This window comes from Salvelinus alpinus, chromosome 21, assembly GCF_045679555.1.
Source record: "Salvelinus alpinus chromosome 21, SLU_Salpinus.1, whole genome shotgun sequence".
Lineage (NCBI taxonomy): Eukaryota > Metazoa > Chordata > Actinopteri > Salmoniformes > Salmonidae > Salvelinus > Salvelinus alpinus.
The window spans coordinates 50048819-50071359 of NC_092106.1; the positions used below are offsets into that span (position 1 = coordinate 50048819).

The 22541-nt window shown below is 45.7% G+C and overlaps 1 protein-coding gene across 4 annotated transcripts in view; it reads left to right on the forward strand.

The window, feature by feature from the left end:
- The window catches only part of mtus2b (microtubule associated tumor suppressor candidate 2b), a 153310-nt gene that overhangs the window by 42834 nt on the left and 87935 nt on the right, over positions 1 to 22541 (forward strand). For 3 of the 4 annotated variants that reach the window (XM_071358123.1, XM_071358126.1, XM_071358124.1), the window contains exons 3-5: positions 156 to 3275; positions 3461 to 3695; positions 13893 to 14102. In XM_071358123.1, the coding sequence (XP_071214224.1) occupies positions 156 to 3275; positions 3461 to 3695; positions 13893 to 14102 (3565 nt within the window). The remainder of the gene's footprint in view (positions 1 to 155; positions 3276 to 3460; positions 3696 to 13892; positions 14103 to 22541) is intronic. The other variant, XM_071358125.1, reaches the window with a different exon arrangement.

The window sequence follows — 22541 nt, forward strand, 5'->3', positions numbered from 1 at the left end:
CAAGAGCACTGAATTCTATTTATTTATTCATTTGACTGTTTTACACTCCTGATGCCTGTCTACATAGTACGTAGAGTTGGTATCTCATTTTTTTTTTTTTTAAGTCTTTAATGCTATTTATATAGTGATGTTGAATCAACCTTTTACCTGAACAGGTGTCTCAGACAGTCACAGAGGAGCAGAAGAACAAGATCGTCATCTGGGGGACAGACTCTAGGTGTGACGACCCTGAGCTGGCCGAGTTTGAGATGTTAGAATGTCAGGAGCTGGAGGCATACCTGGTGGAGGAGGAGGAGGAGGAAGAGGAGGTGGAGGAGGACGCATGTGAAGGAGTAGGACTAGGAGTAGGAGTGAAAGGAGGTGCACGGCAGATCCTCCTGGACCAGCCTGTCTCTATAGTGGATCTAGTCTCTGACAGTAGAGAGGGAGGAGGGAGGAGGACTATTCAACGGGGCTCCAGCGGGCAGGACGTCGCCACCATGGGCTCTGGAGGAACCAGAGGAACGGCGGAGTATGTGACGAGGACAGAGTTCAGCTCTGAGAACCATGTCTTGGTGTCCCGCCTGTCCGCTATGTTCAGTCCGGATGGGAGGCTGGTCAGTGCTCTGGACACCGCTGGACGGACACAGGCCACCACCACAGACTCCTGGCACGTCCCATCTGGACCCTCAGGACCAGACGGGACCATCTTAGAGGATCTCACCCTGGCCTCCCAGTCTTGTACCACCATCTCAGACCGGTCCAAGGCCTCTCAGCGATCCAAACAACCTCGGGCTCCATCTAAAAGCACAATACAACGAGCTGACCTCGATCTAAACCAGAACACAACTGTTAGGTCTGAGGAGGTTGTCGTTCCGGAAGCACAAGTCAGTAACACCGTCGTAGTGGGTCGTTGTAAATGTCAGCAGAACATGGAGGAAGATCAGGGCAATGAAAAGCACAACCAGAATCTGGAGCAGAGGTACCAGGATGATAGAGGCAGTGGGAGGAAGGCAGCTGATGACCAACAGGATGTTAGAGGTAGTGGGAGGAAGGCAGCTGAGGAACACCAGGATGCTAGAGGTAGTGGGGGGAAGGCAGCTGAGGACCACCAGGATGTTAGAGGTAGTGGGAGGAAGGCAGCTGAGGACCACCAGGATGTTAGAGGTAGTGGGGGGAAGGCAGCTGAGGACCACCAGGATGATAGAGGTAGTGGGGGGAAGGCAGCTGAGGACCACCAGGATGATAGAGGTAGTGGGAGGAAGGCAGCTGAGGACCACCAGGATGTTAGAGGTAGTGGGAGGAAGGCAGCTGAGGACCACCAGGATGTTAGAGGTAGTGAAGGGAAGGCAGCTGAGGACCACCAGGATCCTAGAGGTAGTGAGGGGAAGGCAGCTGAGGACCACCAGGATCCTAGAGGTAGTGAGGGGAAGGCAGCTGAGGACCACCAGGATCCTAGAGGTAGTGGGAGGAAGGCAGCTGAGGACCACCAGGATGCTAGAGGTAGTGAGGGGAAGGCAGCTGAGGACCACCAGGATGATAGAGGTAGTGGGAGGAAGGCAGCTGAGGACCACCAGGATGTTAGAGGTAGTGGGAGGAAGGCAGCTGAGGACCACCAGGATGCTAGAGGTAGTGGGAGGAAGGCAGCTGAGGACCACCAGGATGTTAGAGGTAGTGGGAGGAAGGCAGCTGAGGACCACCAGGATGCTAGAGGTAGTGAGGGGAAGGCAGCTGAGGACCACCAGGATGATAGAGGTAGTGGGAGGAAGGCAGCTGAGGACCACCAGGATGTTAGAGGTAGTGGGAGGAAGGCAGCTGAGGACCACCAGGATGCTAGAGGTAGTGGGAGGAAGGCAGCTGAGGACCACCAGGATGTTAGAGGTAGTGGGGGGAAGGCAGCTGAGGACCACCAGGATGTTAGAGGTAGTGGGGGGAAGGCAGCTGAGGACCACCAGGATGTTAGAGGTAGTGGGAGGAAGGCAGCTGAGGACCACCAGGATGCTAGAGGTAGTGGGAGGAAGGCAGCTGAGGACCACCAGGATGTTAGAGGTAGTGGGGGAAAGGCAGCTGAGGACCACCAGGATGTTAGAGGTAGTGGGAGGAAGGCAGCTGAGGACCACCAGGATGTTAGAGGTAGTGGGGGGAAGGCAGCTGAGGACCACCAGGATGTTAGAGGTAGTGGGGGAAAGGCAGCTGAGGACCACCAGGATGTTAGAGGTAGTGGGAGGAAGGCAGCTGAGAACCACCAGGATGTTAGAGGTAGTGAGGGGAAGGCAGCTGAGGAACACAAGGTTATTCCCCCTGATATGAACCACGGCTCTCCCACCAAGTTAGGCACAAATGGGATTCAATCTGTTGAAACCAGAAGCTTGAAGAAGCATGGCTCTTTTGATAAAACCTCAAAGGAACAAGGCTCCTTCGGACAAAGCATGAAGAAAACGACTTCGTTTGAACAAAGCATGAAGAAAACGACTTCGTTTGAACACACCACAAAGAAGTCGGCCTCATTTGATAGAAGCTTGAAGAAAGAACCTTTCTTAGATAGAACGTTGATGAAAGAGGCGTCCTTCGACAGAACGTTGAGGAAGCAGGGCTCGTTTGAACGCAGCTCCAGTCCTTCTAGCCTGGATGGGAGGAAGCCTTGGGGTAGCCCCAGCAGGAGCCCCAGCCGCCCCGCCACCCCTCCCTGGTCCCCCAGGAGACCAGCCCCCTGCTCCCCCGCCATGACCAGCTCCAGACCTCCCTCCTCCACATCTCCAGCCAAGGCCAGCAACCGAGCCTCCAGCCAGGACCGCAGCAACTCCCCACAGAGGGGTACCACCAGTGGCCTCAAAGCACCTAGTAAGGTATGTGTTATCAGCAGCATCCCCAAACCCATCTCCCCTCAGCCACCTGCGGACCCTAGGATGGACTCTCCTCACAAACCCAAACCCGCCCGTCTCAAGATCATCACGTACGTCCGTAAGACCCCTCAGGTGAAGTCCCAGGGGACAGAGGTTGACCCAAATGAAGCCTTGACACTCTCTCTCCGCCTGTCCTCTTCCCACCCCAGCCCTCCTACAGCCCACAGAAAGCCCCACAAGGCAGGGCCCCATTCTAAGGCCTCACAGGTGCTCTGCTCCTCTAATATACTCTTTGATAAGTACCGTCAGGAGATGCAGAAGGCAGGATACTTTCCCCCGGGTACCGGCATGACGTCGCTGGGCATCAAACCTCCCAGCCACCCTCCTCCTCACAACCTCTCTTTGAACTCTGAGAGCTTTCATGGGGAACTACCTGACAGATACATGCATGAGGTGAGAGGGTGTGGTATGGTCTTGTGTGTATTTGTAGAAGCCAAATGTTCGCATGCTTGAAAATCAAATCATTTTCTGCGTGCTGACTGATACAAAACTTTAATTAAATATATAATTGAATGAATTGGAACTAAACTGAAATGAAGCGAACTGATAATAACTGAAGTTGTTTGTCTCTGGTCTAGTTGGCTCCAGCACCTTCACAGCTGGCTCCCCAGGAGGGGACAGGCCTCTACCGTTCCCCCAGGCCCAGAGGGCCCCAGCTGGGATTAGGGGCCGTCACCCGGCAGCCTGCTGCAGCCAAGAACAGGACTATGTTCCAGAGCCAGACCGGTCAGAGGTCAGGGGTCGTGACCCTCAGCCATCCAGGACAGCAGCCGGCACCGCCAGGGAACAACCAGGGAAACCACGACTCCACGGGTGAGACAGAGACCAAGAGGCTGAGGGGAGGCTGGAGGGACAGAGGGAGGGCGAGGGAGAGCAGGAAAGGGGGAGAGGGGGAGAGGGGAGGGAGAGTCTTCTCTACAGCTGCTGTTTACCATTATAGAATTACAGTATGTTGCTGCTAGAATGTTACGCTATGTTCCAGCTGTGTGTTCTAGAATGATCATGTTGATATGTTCCTGCTGCGTGTTCTAGAATTATCATGTTGAAATGTTCCTGCTGCGTGTTCTAGAATGATCATGTTGATATGTTCCTGCTGCGTGGTCTAGAATTCTCATGTTGATATGTTCCTGCTGCGTGTTCTAGAATTCTCATGTTGATATGTTCCTGCTGCGTGTTCTAGAATGATCATGTTGATATGTTCCTGCTGCGTGTTCTAGAATTATCATGTTGATATGTTCCTGCTGCGTGTTCTAGAATTCTCATGTTGATATGTTCCTGCTGCGTGTTCTAGAATTATCATGTTGATATGTTCCTGCTGCGTGTTCTAGAATGATCATGTTGATATGTTCCTGCTGCGTGTTCTAGAATGATCATGTTGATATGTTCCTGCTACGTGTTCTAGAATTATCATGTTGAAATGTTCCTGCTGCGTGTTCTAGAATGATCATGTTGATATGTTCCTGCTACGTGTTCTAGAATGATCATGTTGATATGTTCCTGCTGCGTGTTCTAGAATTATCATGTTGATATGTTCCTGCTGCGTGGTCTAGAATTATCATGTTGATATGTTCCTGCTGCGTGTTCTAGAATGATCATGTTGATATGTTCCTGCTGCGTGTTCTAGAATGATCATGTTGATATGTTCCTGCTGCGTGTTCTAGAATGATCATGTTGATATGTTCCTGCTGCGTGTTCTAGAATGATCATGTTGATATGTTCCTGCTGCGTGTTCTAGAATGATCATGTTGATATGTTCCTGCTGCGTGTTCTAGAATGATCATGTTGATATGTTCCTGCTGCGTGTTCTAGAATGATCATGTTGATATGTTCCTGCTACGTGTTCTAGAATTATCATGTTGATATGTTCCTGCTGCGTGGTCTAGAATTATCATGTTGATATGTTCCTGCTGCGTGTTCTAGAATGATCATGTTGATATGTTCCTGCTGCGTGTTCTAGAATGATCATGTTGATATGTTCCTGCTGCATGTTCTAGAATGATCATGTTGAAATGCTCCTGCTGCGTGTTCTAGAATTATCATGTTGATATGTTCCTGCTGCGTGTTCTAGAATTCTCATGTTGATATGTTCCTGCTGCGTGTTCTAGAATTATCATGTTGATATGTTCCTGCTGCGTGTTCTAGAATGATCATGTTGATATGTTCCTGCTGCGTGTTCTAGAATGATCATGTTGATATGTTCCTGCTGCGTGTTCTAGAATGATCATGTTGAAATGTTCCTGCTGCGTGTTCTAGAATGATCATGTTGATATGTTCCTGCTGCGTGTTCTAGAATTCTCATGTTGATATGTTCCTGCTGCGTGTTCTAGAATGATCATGTTGATATGTTCCTGCTGCTTGTTCTAGAATTATCATGTTGATAAAAAAAATTGCTAGGACTGTGTGGGAGTGGTCTGAGAGGTCTGAGAGAGGGGCCTAATTGGAGGAGCCTAATGGGAGGGATGTGTAAACTGAAAACTAGCTGTTATTGACAGAGAGGGCAAACTTTCTTTACTGTTATTGGTTTATTAAAACCTGATGTCACCAGGTGGTCAAAAAAAAAAACACCCAGTCAAACAAGATGAAATTCACCGGGGGGCTTTTAAACAGCTCTTACACTAAAATGCATTCTCATAATATTCCATTTCTCAATATTATTCTAACCACATAGTGTGGAAATATATATAAAACATAAGAAATCCGTTTTTTGACTGCACTTCCCCTTTATTTGAGGTGGCAGGTAGCCTAGTGGTTAGAGGAGGCAGGTAGTCTAGTGGTTAGAGCGTTGGACTAGTAACCAGCAGGTAGCCTAGTGGTTAGAGCGTTGGACTAGTAACCAGCAGGTAGCCTAGTGGTTAGAGCGTTGGACTAGTAACCAGCAGGTAGCCTAGTGGTTAGAGTGTTGGACTAGTAACCAGCAGGTAGCCTAGTGGTTAGAGCGTTGGACTAGTAACCAGCAGGTAGCCTAGTGGTTAGAGTGTTGGACTAGTAACCAGCAGGTAGCCTAGTGGTTAGAGCGTTGGACTAGTAACCAGCAGGTAGCCTAGTGGTTAGAGTGTTGGACTAGTAACCAGCAGGTTGCAAGATTGAATCCCCGAGCTGACAAGGTACAAATCTGTTGTTCTGCCCCCTGAACAAGGCAGTTAACCCACCGTTCCTAGACCAGTTAACCCACTGTTCCTAGACCAGTTAACCCACTGTTCCTAGACCAGTTAACCCACCGTTCCTAGACCAGTTAACCCACTGTTCCTAGACCAGTTAACCCACTGTTCCTAGGCCAGTTAACCCACTGTTCCTAGACCAGTTAACCCACTGTTCCTAGACCAGTTAACCCACTGTTCCTAGACCAGTTAACCCACTGTTCCTAGACCAGTTAACCCACTGTTCCTAGACCAGTTAACCCACTGTTCCTAGACCAGTTAACCCACTGTTCCTAGACCAGTTAACCCACTGTTCCTAGACCAGTTAACCCACTGTTCCTAGACCAGTTAACCCACTGTTCCCCGGTAGGCCGTCATTGAAAATACGAATTTGTTCTTAACTGACTTGCCTAATTAAATAAAGGTTAAATAAAAATAATAATAATTTAAATGGAATAAATTAATAAAGACTTGCTAAAGTGCTAAAATTCAGCATTTTGGCTGTGCACCCTCTGTGAATTCTAGGAAGATTTTAACCCAGTTAACCCCAACATTTCTACAAGTTTCACCGTCATTGTAAAGCCCTAGTTATTTTGTTTCTTTGACAGTCATTATTTATTTCATGTTATTAGAGATTCATTTTAAGAAAGACAAAATAAATCTTTCCCTCATTTTAAGGTCAACCCTGTTACATGAACTGGGTTAACTCTCGTTTTAATATGGTGAAACTTATTATTATATTATTTCTCTAAAGAGACATTGAACATCTAATAGTCAAATCATAGTGTAAAAGCAGGTGAGCTGGTTACACAGTTTTGGGCCATTTTGTGGTGTGAAATTGAACAGGTCGAGCATAACACGTCAACCCTGGCTAGAAATGTTTTAACAATTTCAATGTTTTTTGTGAAGCTTTCATTCAATTTCCTTCCCTGTTGCTCTCAACAAGCTTCCCTCTATCACAAGGGGATTGATGGATGATTTAAATATGATGTTGTGAACTCTTTTACTTTATTTGGTATTTAATATGAATTTACTATAGTCTTTTTATTTGATTTAAAGGGGAAGTCAAACTAGATTTTCAATTTTTTGGCCCGCGGGGTAATTATATTTGGCCCGCGAGACAATACCAAATTACTACTAGAGCTGGCCCGCCGGTATTATACAGCGCATTCACCGCTAATACTACGAATCCCATAATGCCATTTATTTTATTTATTTAATAAATGAATGCCATTGATGTGTTTTTTCATTTGAAATTCGATTTTGCATGTCTCCACTATTAAATTATATATTGTATGGTAATAAGCGATGCTTGTTCCATATTCAATGTTAAAGCAAAACTTGTTTGGGTCCATATTAAAAGGTTCATTTGTTCAATGTTGGCCCGCGACTTTGTTCAGGTTTTACATTTTGGCCCACTGGGTATTTGAGTTTGACACCCCTGGCGTAGACCTTAAAGAAAGAAGGAAAAAAATGTCACACAGCATGACATCACAATCTGATCGGATTATTCTGACCAATGACCAGTCGATTTTTATTTGCATATGTATCCTCCTACATGAAGGGGTAAGAGGGGTAGGCTCTAGAGTCTAGATGATCCTATCCGCCAATCAGGGCTGTGTATGTAAATATATACTTTTTTTTGTATTAACACTCCCACACAGTCAGACTGAGCATTTCAATGGCAAAAGGAAGCTTAGGGAAATAAATTACAAAAAAATATATTTTCATGAAATTAACACACTATGATTTATTAGACAAACAGCGATGATAAAAAAAAAATGTAATTAACCTCTTGAGATGGGGAAAATGTGTTTTTTAAATTAAGTTAAACGTGCTCTTTATGACAGAATGTTAAAAATTAGGTGAAATAAAACATCCCCCCCCCCCCCCCCACCAACTTACACTACTCAAAAGGCACCTTATTGGTTGAGCGGTTCATTGACTTTGCCTGGTTGTGTTAATTTAATTTAGTCAGCAATACTTTGATGTTGAAGGATTTTTCTTCCTCTCTGCTACCTTTGCCAGCATCGTCCTAGTTACCAAGCCCTGGGGCAGATGGACATATCTATTTTCTAGAAGTTATTGTGAGGAAATACCGTAGTCATTTCAGTTAATAAATATTAATGAGGCTTGACTGCAGACACCTACAGCCTTTGAAGTACAACTAACTGACAGCAGTGGAACTGGTACATCGCTTGACAGAAGTACCAACTAAAACATCATATTTCTCACTTGTGGCAGAACTGACTGGCTCATCTATTCAGCTTACAAACACATGATTGCGTTATGAATGTATATGTAGCGCTATGTAGCATTATGTACCATTATAGTGTGTCATGTAGCGTTATAGTGTGTTATGTAGCATTATGTACCATTATAGTGTGTCATGTAGCGTTATAGTGTGTTATGGAGCATTATAGAGCGTTATGTAGCATTATAGAGCATTATGTAGCATTATAGAGCATTATGTAGCACTGTAGAGTGTTATGTATCACTATATAGCATTATAGAGCATTATATAGGCATTATAGAGTCATGTAGCATTATATAACATTATTGGGCGTTATATAGCATTATAGAGTGTTATGTAGCGTTATGTAATTAGGAGATATCTAAAGTGTTTCAAAACTATGAATAATCATTCATGTGGCTCTCTCCATCACGGTCTCATCCTCCCTCCATCCCTCCATTCTATCAGACAGAGAGAGAAATGACTCTTGACATATTAACAGGCTGTCATCACAGGGACCAGGCGGTAGGCACATGATCTGAGATTGAGCGGCTGTATGGCCAGCCTGCGGCCATAAGGGAGAACAGAGTAACAGAGTAAGGATGTGCGTCTTTCCCTGTCAAGATGATTCAGTACATATCTATACTGAACAAATATATTAACGCAACATGCAACAATTTCAAGGATTTTACTGAGTTACAGTTCATGTAAGGAAATCAGTCGATTGAAATGAATTAATTAGGCCCTGATAGATGGATTTCACATGACTGGGCAGTGGCGCAGCCATGGATGGGCCTGGGAGGGCATAGGCCCACCCACTTGGGAGCCAAGCCCACCCACTGGGGAGTCAGGCCCAGCCAATCACAATTAGTTTTTTCTGCACAAATGGGCTTTATTACAGACATAAATACTCCTCAGTTTCTCAGCTGTCCGGGTGGCTGGTCTCAGGCGATCCTGCAGGTAAAGAAGCCCGGATGTTGAGGTCCTGGGCTGCTGTGGTTACGCATGGTCTGCGGTTGTAAGGCCGGTTGGACGTACTGTCAAATTCTCTAAAATGACATTGGAGGCGGCTTATGGTAGAGAAATTACCGTTCAAATCTCTGGCAACAGTTCTGGTGGACATTCCTGCAGTCAGCAGGCCAATTGGACACTCCCTCAAAACTTGAGACATCTGTGGCATTGTGTTGTGTGACAAAACTGCACATTTTAGTGACCTTTTATTTTCCCCAGCACAAGGTACACCTGTGTAATGATAATGGCGCCGGAGAGGATGGCTGCCATTTTATGGGCTCCTAACCAACTGTGCTATTTTGTGTGTTTTTTTGTGTGTTTTTAAACTTATTTTGTACATAATGTTGCTGCTACTGTCTCTCATGACCGAAAAGAGCTTCTGGATATCAGAATCACGATTACTCACCTCGAAATGGACAAAGATTTTTTCTTTAATCCCCGTCATTCACGTGAAGAAAATACTGAAATACAGGGGGTGGAGATCGGGGTGCCTTGTGAGAATTCAACGGCAAGTGGGTAGCCCGCCTCTACCATCCGTTCTATTGGCCAACGTGCAATCACTGGAAAATAAACTGGATGATCTCTGTTCGAAACTATCCTACCAACGGGACATTAAAAACTATAATATCTTATGTGTCACTGAGTTGTGGCTTAACGGCGACATGGATAATAGACAGTTGGCTGGGTTTTCCGTGCATCGGCAGGACAGAGCAGCTACGTCTGGTAAGATGAGGGGTGGGTGGGTGTGTCTATTTGTCAAAAACAGCTGGTGCGCGATGTCTAATATTAAGGAAGTCTCACGGTATTGCTCGCCTGAGGTAGAGTACCTCATGATAAGCTGTAGACTACACTATCTACCAAGAGAGTTTTCGTCTATATTTTTTGTAGCCGTTTATTTACCACCACAAACCGATGCTGGCTTTAAGACCGCACTCAACGAGCTGTATAAAGGCCATAAGCAAAGAAGAAAATGCTCATCCAGAAGCAGCACTCCTAGTGGCCGGGGACTTTAATGCAGGAAAATTTAAATCTGTTTTACCTCATTTCTACCAGCATGTCACATGTGCAACCAGAGGGGAAAAAACTCTAGACCACCTTTACTCTACACACAGAGATGCGTACAAAGCTCTCCCTCGTCCTCCATTTGGCAAATCTGACCATAATTCTATCCTCCTGATTCCTGTTTACAAGCAAAAACTAAAGCAGGAAGCACCAGTGACTCGCTCAACTCGGAAGTGGTCAGATGACGCGGATGCTACGCTACAGGACTGTTTTGCTAGCACAGACTGGAATATGTTCCGAGATTCATCCAATGGCATTGAGGAGTACACCACCTCAGTCACTTGCTTCATCAATAAGTGCATCGATAACATCATCCCCACAGTGACCGTACGTATATATCCCAACCAGAAGCCATGGAATACAAGGCAACATCTGCACCGAGCTAAAGGCTAGAGCTGCCGGTTTCAAGGAACGGGACACTGATCCGGATGCGTATAAGAAATCCTGCTATGCCCTCAGACGAACCGTCAAACAGGCAAAGCATCAATACAGGACTAAGATTGAGTCCTACTACCCTGGCTCTGACGCTTGTCGAATGTGGCAAGGCTTGCAAACTATTACGGACTACAAAGGTAAACCCAGCCGCACACTGCCCAGTGACGCGATCCTACAAGACAAGCAAAATGCCTTTTATGCTCGCTTCGAGGCAAGCAACACTGAAGCATGCAGGAGAGCACCAGCTGTCCCGGACAACTGTGTGAACACGCTCTTCGTAGCCGATGTGAGCAAGACCTTTAAACAGGTCAACATTCACAAAGCCGCTGGGCCAGACGGTTTACCAGGACGTGTACTCAGAGCATGCGCTGACCAACTGGCAAGTGTCTTCACTGACATTTTCAACCTCTCCCTGACCAAGTCTGTAATACCTACATGTTTCAAGCAGACCACCATAGTCCCTGTGCCCAAGAAAGCGAAGGTTGCCTGCCTAAATGACTAGCGCCCCGTAGCACTCACGTCGGTAGCCATGAAATGCTTTGAAAGGCTGGTCACCGTCCAAACAGATCCACAGATGGCGCAATCTCAATCGCACTCCACACTGCCCTTTCCCACCTGGACAAAAGGAACACCTATGTGAGAATGCTGTTCATTGACTACAGCTCAGCGTTCAACACCATAGTGCCCACAAAGCTCATCACTAAGCTACTTCCTGGTTTGGGGGCTTATCTAAACTTATGAAGGGAAAGCTCCAGATAGCCCAGAATAAGCTGATCAGGGTAGTTTTGAAGGTGAGTCCACATAGGCAGGAGCTGCTTTCAGGAACTAAACTGGCTGCCTGTTGAGGCTAGGGTGTCCCAGATTAGACTAGGTTTGGTTTACAGGAGTATTTATGCTCCTGCGCCCAGATATCAAAGTGATTACTGTCCTCGTGTTAGGGATGCACACAATCACAGCACCAGATCAGGTGTTGCTGATGTGTGCTTATACAGGTTCAGGAGTAATGCTGGGAAAGGTACTTTCTTGTATACTGGAGCCTCAGAATGGAATGAGTTGCCTCTGCCTATAAAAACAACGTCCTCTCTGGACAGCTTTACAAATAAAGTAGAAATATGTTTGATGTCTTCTGTGCCCATATGAATAACCCCTATGATGTAACTGGAATGATGAGATAGATGTTCTTCTTCTCTGTTTTTGTTTTATTACAGTGGTCCGCTTGAAACTCTGTTTTTGTTTTATCACAGGAGGAGGCAGGTAGCTGGGTCCAGGGGCAGGTAGAATGTCATACACAGGAGGAGGCAGGTAGCTGGGTCCAGGGGCAGACAGAAGGTCATACACAGAAAAGGCAACAGTACAGGCAGGGAAAAGGCTAGTTCTATCGTCCGGGAGATCAGGCAATCGGTTGATAACAGGAAATCCGATAGGCTAAAGTACAGGAAGGGAAAAGGCAAAATGCGTCGTTAGTGAGGCAGTCAAAAACTATCAGACACGGGAGGAGTCAATCACGGGAAAACCAGAGCTCTGAATAGAAGTGTGTCACAAAACAAAGAGTACCTCACAATGATGGGGTGCAAAGAACTGAACTAAATAGTGTGTGATAATGACATACAGGTGTGTGAACAGGTGATGAGAATTCAGGTGATTGGGATCTAGAGAGTGAGCTGCGTTCAGGGGATCTATGTGTTTGAGAGTGTGAGTTGGAAGCAGACGTTACAGAGGTGAGATGTTTGCCAGGCACGCAGAGATGCGTGTTGTCACCTGGGTGTCAGAAGGGGGGGGAGAAGTGTACTTGAGTGTCATCTGCATAGCAATGATAGGAGAGACCATGTGGGGTTATGACAGAGCTCAGTGACTTGGTGTATAGAGAGAAGAGGAGAGGGCCTAGAACCGAGCCCTGGGGGACACCAGTAGTGAGAGTAGTTGGTGCAAACACAGATCCTCTCCACGTCACCTGGTAATAGTGACCTACCAGGTAGGATGCAATCCAGGAGTGTGCAGAGCCTGAGACGCCCAGCCCTGGGAGGGTGGAGAGGAGGATCTGATGGTTCACGGTGTCGAAGGTAGCGGATAGATCTAGGAGGATGAGAACAGAGAGAGAGAGAGAGTCAGTTTAAAAAGAGCGGAGAGCCTCTGTTGAATATTCCGTCCTGAAGCCTGACTGGTTAGGGTCAAGAAGATCATTCTGAGAGAGATAACTAGAGAGTTGGTCAGAGACAGCACACTCAAGGGTGTTGGAAAGAAAAGAAAGAAGGGATACCAGTCTGTAGTTTTTAACGTCAGAGGGGTCGAGTGTTCGTTTCTCGAGGAGCGACTCTGGCCATTTTGAATGCAGAATGCAGGATGCAGGATGCAGGATGCAGGATGTAGGATGCAGGATGCAGGATGCAGGATGTAGGATGCAGGATGCAGGATGCAGCCAGTGGTCAGAGATGAGTTGATGAGGGAAGATGCGCACAGCGCGATACTGAAATTGCCTGGGGATTGTTCGGCGTGCAAAATGACTTGTCGATCAATGACTGGCGACATGCTTCGTTAGACACTGAAGGAGAGAACACATCAGTTGTCACAAAGGATGAGAGGTATTTTCGAGAGCTAGAAAGAAAATTATTTGAGCAGGAGATGTTAGTGAACCAACTTCGTTTGGATCGGGTTTTTCTGACCGATGCGTGCTACATTTGGATCGGTTTGGAGTCCCTTATATTTGAAACAAACGATCCAGGGATCGATGTGTATCGGTGAATCCTTCCATCCTATAACAGAATAATCGGTGATGATGATCATGATCTCATGACAGCAGAGTAGAAGCTACGAATCTCATCACAGGTCCCTAGTGGGGGTCACAGAGGCTATGTCCAAAATGGAGCCCTATTCCAGATTTGGGGCGCAGTGAAGAGAGGGGTGAAGGGCCTGAGGGGGCCAGTCGATTGGATGAATGAATGGATAGGGACGATGGCTGGAATGTGTAGTATTGGAGTGATGTGTTATCACTCGTGGGACCAATCACAAATAGCCCTCCACCTTGCCTTCTGTAATCCCTTTGCCTCCATATCCCTATTCAACCCTTTCAGATTTGCACATGATCATTTATACGGTATATGACTTTGCCCACACTAAACCCCCTTCCCCCTCCAGCAGACCAGAGGACGCCAGGTCCAGAGACCTCCGTGGCCAGGACCCTGCTGCCTAAACCGGGTCAGTCTCGTCTGCGACCCCCAGGCTTCTCGGCCTTGCCACCTGCCCGCCTGGCCGCCTTCGGCTTTGTACGCAGCTCCAGTGTCTCCTCGGTTTCCAGCAACCAAACGACAGTGAGCAACCACAGCGAACCCTGCCGACCCTCCCAACGTGAGTCACACACATGCACAGGAATGGATACACCGGCAGGAACACACACACACACACACACACACACACAAACCACATACATACACACACACACACATATACAGGCACATTGTAACGGTGTGCGCTGAGAGTCGGGAAGCAAGTTCAGGGAGTGAGTGTTTTAATACATAAACACAACATAATACAAAACAAGAAACAGGAACAACGCACAGACAAGACACTGAAACAGAAACAATAACGCCTGGGGAAGGAACCAAAGGGTAGTGACATGTATAGGACAGGTAATCAAGGAGGTGATGGAGTCCAGGTGAGTGTCATAATGAGAGTAATGATGGTGACAGGTGACAGGTAATGATGGTGACAGGTGACAGGTAATGATGGTGACAGGTGACAGGTAATGATGGTGACAGGTGACAGGTAATGATGGTGACAGGTGACAGGTAATGATGGTGACAGGTGACAGGTAATGATGGTGACAGGTGACAGGTAATGATGGTGACAGGTGTCAGGTAATGATGGTGACAGGTAATGATGGTGACAGGTGACAGGTAATGATGGTGACAGGTGACAGGTAATGATGGTGACAGGTGACAGGTAATGATGGTGACAGGTAATGATGGTGACAGGTGACAGGTAATGATGGTGACAGGTAATGATGGTGACAGGTGACAGGTAATGATGGTGACAGGTGACAGGTAATGATGGTGACAGGTGACAGGTAATGATGGTGACAGGTGACAGGTAATGATGGTGACAGGTGACAGGTAATGATGGTGACAGGTGACAGGTAATGATGGTGACAGGTGACAGGTAATGATGGTGACAGGTGACAGGTAATGATGGTGACAGGTGACAGGTAATGATGGTGACAGGTGTGACCTAGAGGTCAGAGAGGGAGCACATGTGACACACACACACACACACACACACACACACACACACACACACACACACACACACACACACACACACACACACACACACACACACAAATCCAAACGTACAGTACGTAGGCATGCAGGTACACACATAGACACACAACACGCACACACACACCACTCACAAGCACTAACACCATACTTACAGGACATTCAGAAAGTATTCAGACCCCTTGACTTTTTCCCCATTTTGTTACATTACAGCCTTATTCTAAAATGGATTACAAAGTTTTTTTCTCTCTTCCATCTACACACTATACCCATAGTAACAAAGACAAAACAGGTTTTTAGAAATATTGGCAAGTGTATCACAAATAAAAAAACTGAAATATCACATTTACATAAGTATTCAGACCTTTTACTCAGTACTTTGTTGAAGCACCTTTGGCAGCGATTACAGCCTCGAGTCTTCTTGGGTATGACACTACAAGCTTGGCACACCTGTATTTGGGGAGTTTCTCCCATTCTTCTCTGTAGATCCTCTCAAGCTTTGTCAGGTTGGATGGGGAGCATTGCTGCACAGCTAATTTCAGGTCTCTCCAGAGATGTTTGATCGGGTTCAAGTCCGAGCCCTGGCTGGGCCACTCAAGGACATTCAGAGATTTGTCCCGAAGCCACTCCTGCATTGTCTTGGCTGTGTGCTTAGGGTCGTTGTCCTGTTAGAAGGTGAACCTTCGCCCCAGTCTGAGGTCCTGAGCGCTCTGGAGTAGGTTTTCATCAAGGATCTGTCTGTACTTTGCTCCATTCATCTTTCCCTCGATCCTGACTAGTCTCCCTGCAGCTGAAAAACATCCCCACAGCATGATGCTGCCACCACCATGATTCACCGTAGGGATGGTGCGAGGTTTCCTCCAGAAGTGACGCTTGGCATTCAGGCCAAAGAGTTCAATCTTGGTTTCATCAGACCAGAGAATCTTGTTTCTCGTGGTCTAAGAGTCCTTTGGGTGCCTTTTGGCAAACTCCAAGCGGCTGTCATGTGCCTTTTACTGGGCAGTGGCTTCCGTCTACTATAAAGGACTGATTGGTGGAGTGCTGCAGAGATGGTTGTCCTTCTGGAAGGTTCTCCCATCTCCACAGAGGAGCTCTGGAGCTCTGTCAGAGTGACCATCAGGCTCTTGGTCACCTCCCTGACCAAAGCCCTTCTCCCTCGATTGCTCAGTTTGGCCGGACGGCCAGCTCTAAGAAGTCTTGGTGGTTCTAAACTTCTTCCATTTAAGAATGATGGAGGCCACTGTGTTCTTGGGGACCTTCAATGCTGTTGACATTTTTTGGTACCCTTCCCCTGATCTGTGCCTCGACACAATCCTGTCAAGGAGCTCTACGGACAATTTGAGTCTCATAGCAAAGGCTCTGAATACTTATGTAATTTTTTAAAATAAATGTTTGAAAAAATTCTAAAAACCTGTTTGCGCTTTGTCATTATGGGGTATTGTGTGTAGATTGATGAGGGAAACATATAACTTAATCAATTTTAGAATAAGGCTGTAACGTAACAAAATGTGGAAAAAGGGGTGGAGGTCTGAATTCTTTCCAAATGCACTGTAATATTGTTGTTAACTTTAATTGGAATGGTTTATAGTCATAAACCAAGGTCATAAAATGTAACAATGTAACAAACGCTAGAAATCACTAACGTCATGTCCTGTGCTAATTTTTACGCGCAGAAATCAGAAATTATTTCCTCCCTCTGCTCGTATGTCTGTCCCTCGCTCTGCGTGCAGAATATCATCACTGGAAATTAGTTGTAGCTAAATACGTTCAGGGACAATTTTAGCTAACCTGCTACAAAAAAGTCATTTTTTACTAGTCCAACACCGTCAGACCTGCGCTGAGAGCAGTGCGAGTGTCCACCAACGCGATAGTACGATCTGCGTGTGAGTAGCCATAGCAACTGCTCCGCCTGGCTGCTTCTCCATAGCAACTGTTCCGCTTGGCTGCTTCTCGGCGCACAACAGACAGTTGCCTGTACACACAGCTGAAGACTTTGGCAATAAAGGCAGCCCTTCTACTTACCCAATTACGGATGAACTCATGGTATGGACATGTGCTATTGTCTCCGTGTAAAGTAGTGACTAGCTACAGTGAGCCAACGGAAGGGGGAGATTTTTTATCCATTTTTATTATGTAAACTCTATTAGACCTACAGATAGTTGTAGTTTTTATGAAATGCTCCACACTACATATATATATATATTTTAAAAAATCGCAGGTTATAACTATTCCTGTACTGCTCATTCCTGTGGACTGTCGATCCTGTCCAGAACTTAACTCTACAACTAAACTCCCATTCCTGCAGGAATCCCGTGGGACTGCACACAAGACCAGCTGGATTCTTGTTCCTGTCCTGTGTCGATCGCTACCACCCACTGTAGCTCTATAACATTATGTTAGGGTAGGATTAAAACCCTGTGACTGAGCGCACGCACGCACGCACGCACGCACGCACGCACGCACGCACGCACGCACGCACGCACGCACGCACGCACGCACGCACGCACGCACGCACGCACGCACGCACGCACGCACGCACACACACACACACACACACACACACACACACACACACACACACACACACACACACACACACACACACACACACACACACACACACACACACACACACACACACACACTGTTAAGCCCTGTTGGTGCAGAGTCTGTCTTTCCTCTCCTACGTAGCCATTCTACAGGGTAATCAATATCTGTAAGAGCCTGTTGACAAGCCTGGATCTGTGACAACGTGAAGAGGGACTGTATGAGCCTGTTGATAAGCCTGGATCTGTGACAACGTGAAGAGGGACTGTAGGAGCAACGTGAAGAGTAGGAGCAACGTGAAGGAGCAACGTGAAGAGGGACTGTATGAGCCTGTTGATAAGCCTGGATCTGTGACAACGTGAAGAGGGACTGTAGGAGCCTGTTGATAAGCCTGGATCTGTGACAACGTGAAGAGGGACTGTATGAGCCTGTTGATAAGCCTGTATCTATGACAACGTGAAGAGGGATTGTATGAGCCTGTTGACAAGCCTGTATCTATGACAACGTGAAGAGGGACTGTAGGAGCCTGTTGATAAGCCTGTATCTATGACAACGTGAAGAAGGATAGAGACATGAAGGGATGTTTTACAAGCGCCAGTCGTTAGAGGCCTCTTTAACCAAGACGCACACTAATTACTCAAACTAACACCTCTCTGTTATTAAGTGTCAGGATGTAGTACTCTTCTCTACAACTGTTGCTTAGCAACGCTTTTATTTATTGTTTATTAAATTTTTTATTTCACCTTTATTTAACCAGGTGGGCTAGTTGAGAACAAGTTCTCATTTACAACTGCGACCTGGCCAAGATAAAGCAAAGCAGTGCGACACAAACAACAACACAGAGTTACATATGGATTAAACAAGTGTACAGTCAATAACACTATAGAAAAGTCAATATACAGTGTGTGCAAATGAGGTAAGATTAGGGAGGTAAGGTACATGTTGTGTCATGTTGTGGAAGATGAACGAAACTCTTTCCTTATCGTAACTCTACGGTAAGTATTAGCAGGCAGGGTGGACATTGGACATGATATGTGTTTTACAGTTTTCGTCTGAACTCATCTTTAAGCTGTTTTTGACAGTAACTATGTTAGTGTAGTTAAGTTGTACATACCATGTATCAGGTTTAACACCACATACCATCAGTGTTAGATCATCAGCTGTCAGAGCAGCTACAGATCATTGCACCTGTACACAGTCCATCTGTATATAGCCCACCCAACTACCTCATCCCCATATTGTTATTTTTTTGTTGTTGCTCCTTTGCACCCCAGTATCTCTACTTGCACATTCATCGTCTGCACATCTATCACGCCAGTGTTTAATTACTAAATTGTAATTATTTAGCCACTACGGCCTAATTATTGCCTTACCTCCCTAATCTTACCTCATTTGCACACACTGTATATAGACTTTTCTATTGTGTTATTGACTGTACACTTGTTTAATCCATATGTAACTCTGTGTTGTTGTTTGTGTCGCACTGCTTTGCTTTATCTTGGCCAGGTCGCAGTTGTAAATGAGAACTTGTTCTCAACCTGGTTAAATAAAGGTGAAATAAAAATATTAAAAAATAAATAAAGACAGACTAGACCAGGCCTGAGCAATTATTTTCCATGAAGGGCCACATTAGAATATATTTTTACCATCGCGGGCCAGAATCATATTACAGGATTATACATCATGTGTATGACTGTGTTGATAGATATATCTACTGTAAATCACGTCCAGATATGCTACTTATTTTACTTTTTTAACACGCACAGAAATAAACCACATCCATGGTCTCCTTTTGGTAGGTATTTTCATTATTAGAACATGCAATGAACGACACGGAGGGAAAAGGTACACTGTGCATTCAGCACCACGGACAGCACTCTTGTTAACGGGCACAAAAAAACAAGAAAGAGAGAGAGCTCAACATTACAGTCATGGCCAAACGTTTTGAGAATGACACACATATTAATTTCCACAAAGTTAGCTGCTTCAGTGTCTTTAGATATTTTTGTCAGATGTTACTATGGAATACTGAAGTATAATTAAATGAACATTTCATAAGTATCAAAGGCTTTTAGTGACAATTACATGAAGTTGATGCAAAGAGTCAATATTTGCAGTGTTGACCCTTCTTTTTCAAGACCTCTGCAATCTGCCCTGGCATGCTGTCAATTAACTTCTGGGCCACATCCTGACTGATGGCAGCCCATTCTTGCATAATCAATGCTTGGAGTTTGTCAGAATTTGTGGGGTTTTGTTTTCCCACCTGCCTCTTGAGGATTGACCACAAGTTCTAAATGGGATTAAGGTCTGGGGAGTTTCCTGGCCATGGACCCAAAATATCGATGTTTTGTTCCCCGAGCCACTTAGTTATCACTTTTGCCTTATGGCAAGGTGCTCCATCATGCTGGAAAAGGCATTGTTTGTTACCAAACTGTTCCTGGATGGTTGGGAGAAGTTGCTCTCGGAGGATGTGTTGGTACCATTTCTTTATTCATGGCTGTGTTCTTAGGCAAAATTGTGAGAGAGCCCACTCCCTTGGCTGAGAAGCAACCCCACACATGAATGGTGTCAGTTTGTTTTACTGTTGGTATGACACAGGACTGATGGTAGCGCTCACCTTGTCTTCTCCGGACAAGCTTTTCTTCCGGATGCCCCAAACAATCAGAAAGGGGATTCATTAGAGAAAATTACTTTACCCCAGTCCTCAGCAGTCCAATCCCTGTATCTTTTGCAGAATATCAGTCTGTCCTTGATGTTTTTCCTGGAGACAAGTGGCTTTTTTGCTTCCCTTCTTGACACCAGGCCATCCTCCAAAAGTCTTCGCCTCACTGTGCATGCAGATGCACTCTCACCTTCCTGCTGCCATTCCTGAGCAAGCTCTGTACTGGTGGTGCCCCGATCCCGCAGCTGAATCAACTTTAGGAGATGGTCCTGGCGCTTGCTGGACTTTCTTGGGTGCCCTGAAGCCTTCTTCACAACAATTGAACCGCTCTCCTTGAAGTTCTTGATGTACCGATAAATGGTTTGGAAAGTTTTTTTGTTCATCGAGAGATGCATAGAACCTCGTCAGTGGCATTGTTCTGAATAGTTCTCCAATCACTGCATCAGACTGAAGATCAATAATCTACAGTTGCAGGTCAGTGGGAACGTTATCCACATTGAAGGTAAAAGGAGAGGAAACCAACAGCATGTTATTTCCCAACACTTTGAAATCCTCAAACGACGAGAACTCACTGTTCAAAGCACACAGCAGCGATGTATTCTTCTCCCGCTGGTCATCTGATAGGGAACAGACTAGTAGTGTTGGAAGGTGGGTGAGATTGTTGGTTTCTACTTGGTGGGTCAGGAGGAGTCATTTTCCCTTGAAGGCTTTGACAAGGCTGTACATCTGATGTGCAAAAAGGCCCTTCCCTTGTAGTTTGGAATTCAGTTCCTTCATGAGGGCCGTGATGTCCACGTTGAAGGCAAAATCAACCATTCTTTATCTTGCAGTTGAGGGAAATCCACATATTTTCCTTTCATTTGCAAAAACTCAGCAATCTCTGACTTCAGGCCCCACACCCTTTTAAGCCCCTTCCCCAAACTCAGCCATCTCACATTTGTGTGGTAGGGGAGATCTGCATGACCCGACTCGGTCTCTTCCAGCAGTGAGACAAAATGCCTGTAGTTTAAAGATTTTCCTCTTATGAAGTTTACCACTTTAGTGACTGTATCCACAACATGGCTCATTTTCAGAACACATTTACAGAGCACCTCCTGATCAATAATGAAATGCAGGAAAATCATTTTCTGATCTGGGTTCAGCACAGCTACTTGATCTTGTATCCTTTTCAAGAGGCCAACGTTTTTTTCCTGTCAAGTTTGGGCCACCCGTCAGTGGTCACACTGGATAACTTTTCAAAACTCAGTCCCAGCTTTGCCACACACTTATTAACCTTCTCCAATAAATATTTCCCTGTGGTTGTGCTCTTTATTGACTGCACTGAAGCCAGCTCCTCTGTAATTTCAAAGTCTGGGGTTATGCCTCGTAAAGAATATCAACAACTGCACGGTGTCATCGTGCATCACTGCGCTCATCCAGGGCCAAGGAGAAATAGGTGAAATCCTTTACCTTGTCTTTATACTGTTGTTCCATATTCTCTACGATGTCCTCCGCACGCCATGTCACTGTTCGTCTTGACAGGGAAACATTTTCAAACAGCTCTTTATTGTCGGGGTAAAGTATTGCTGCAGAGTCAATTAAACATTCTTTAATGAATTCACCCTCAGCGAATGGCTTGCTATGTTTAGCGATTTTGTGGGACTGTACATAGCTAGCTCTCGTAATTCCATCGTTTACTGAATGCAGTTTTGTGAAAAGTCCTTGCTGCTTTTGCAACTGAGAAAGCAACTCTTTCGATGCACCTGCCCTCTGCTCAGAAGACATATTCCTATATGTCTCTGCATGCTTCGTCTGGAAGTGTCAGTACACGTTGTAGTCTTTCAAGACAGCGCACACTAAGCACACAGCTTTCCCTGATACCTCAATAAAGACATATTTCAATGTCCACTCTTGCTGGAACACCCTACATTCATTGTCTACTTTCCTTTTCTTTGAAATCTTTGAAAAACTCATTTCTTTGTGCAATTTCTAGCTAGCTACTATTTGTAACTGTGACGTGTGTGTCAGCCTGTCAGTCACCGTCTGTCCTCGTGCATGTTGTGATTTATACGTGCCTTCAAAATAAATGTCCCACAAGCAGTGGGAGTTAAATCATTACACACAGGCGAGTATTCACTGGGCTTTTAATTTGAATAACAAATACGTATTTCAAAACTTTACTATCGCAAATTCTTTATGGGATCTGAGCATGATTCTGCGGGCCGTATTGAATCAGGTCGCGGGGCCGCGTACGGCGCCCTGGGCCGGCCTTCGCCCAGGTCTGGACTAGACACTATGTCCTTTGATTCGGGCTGACTGGCT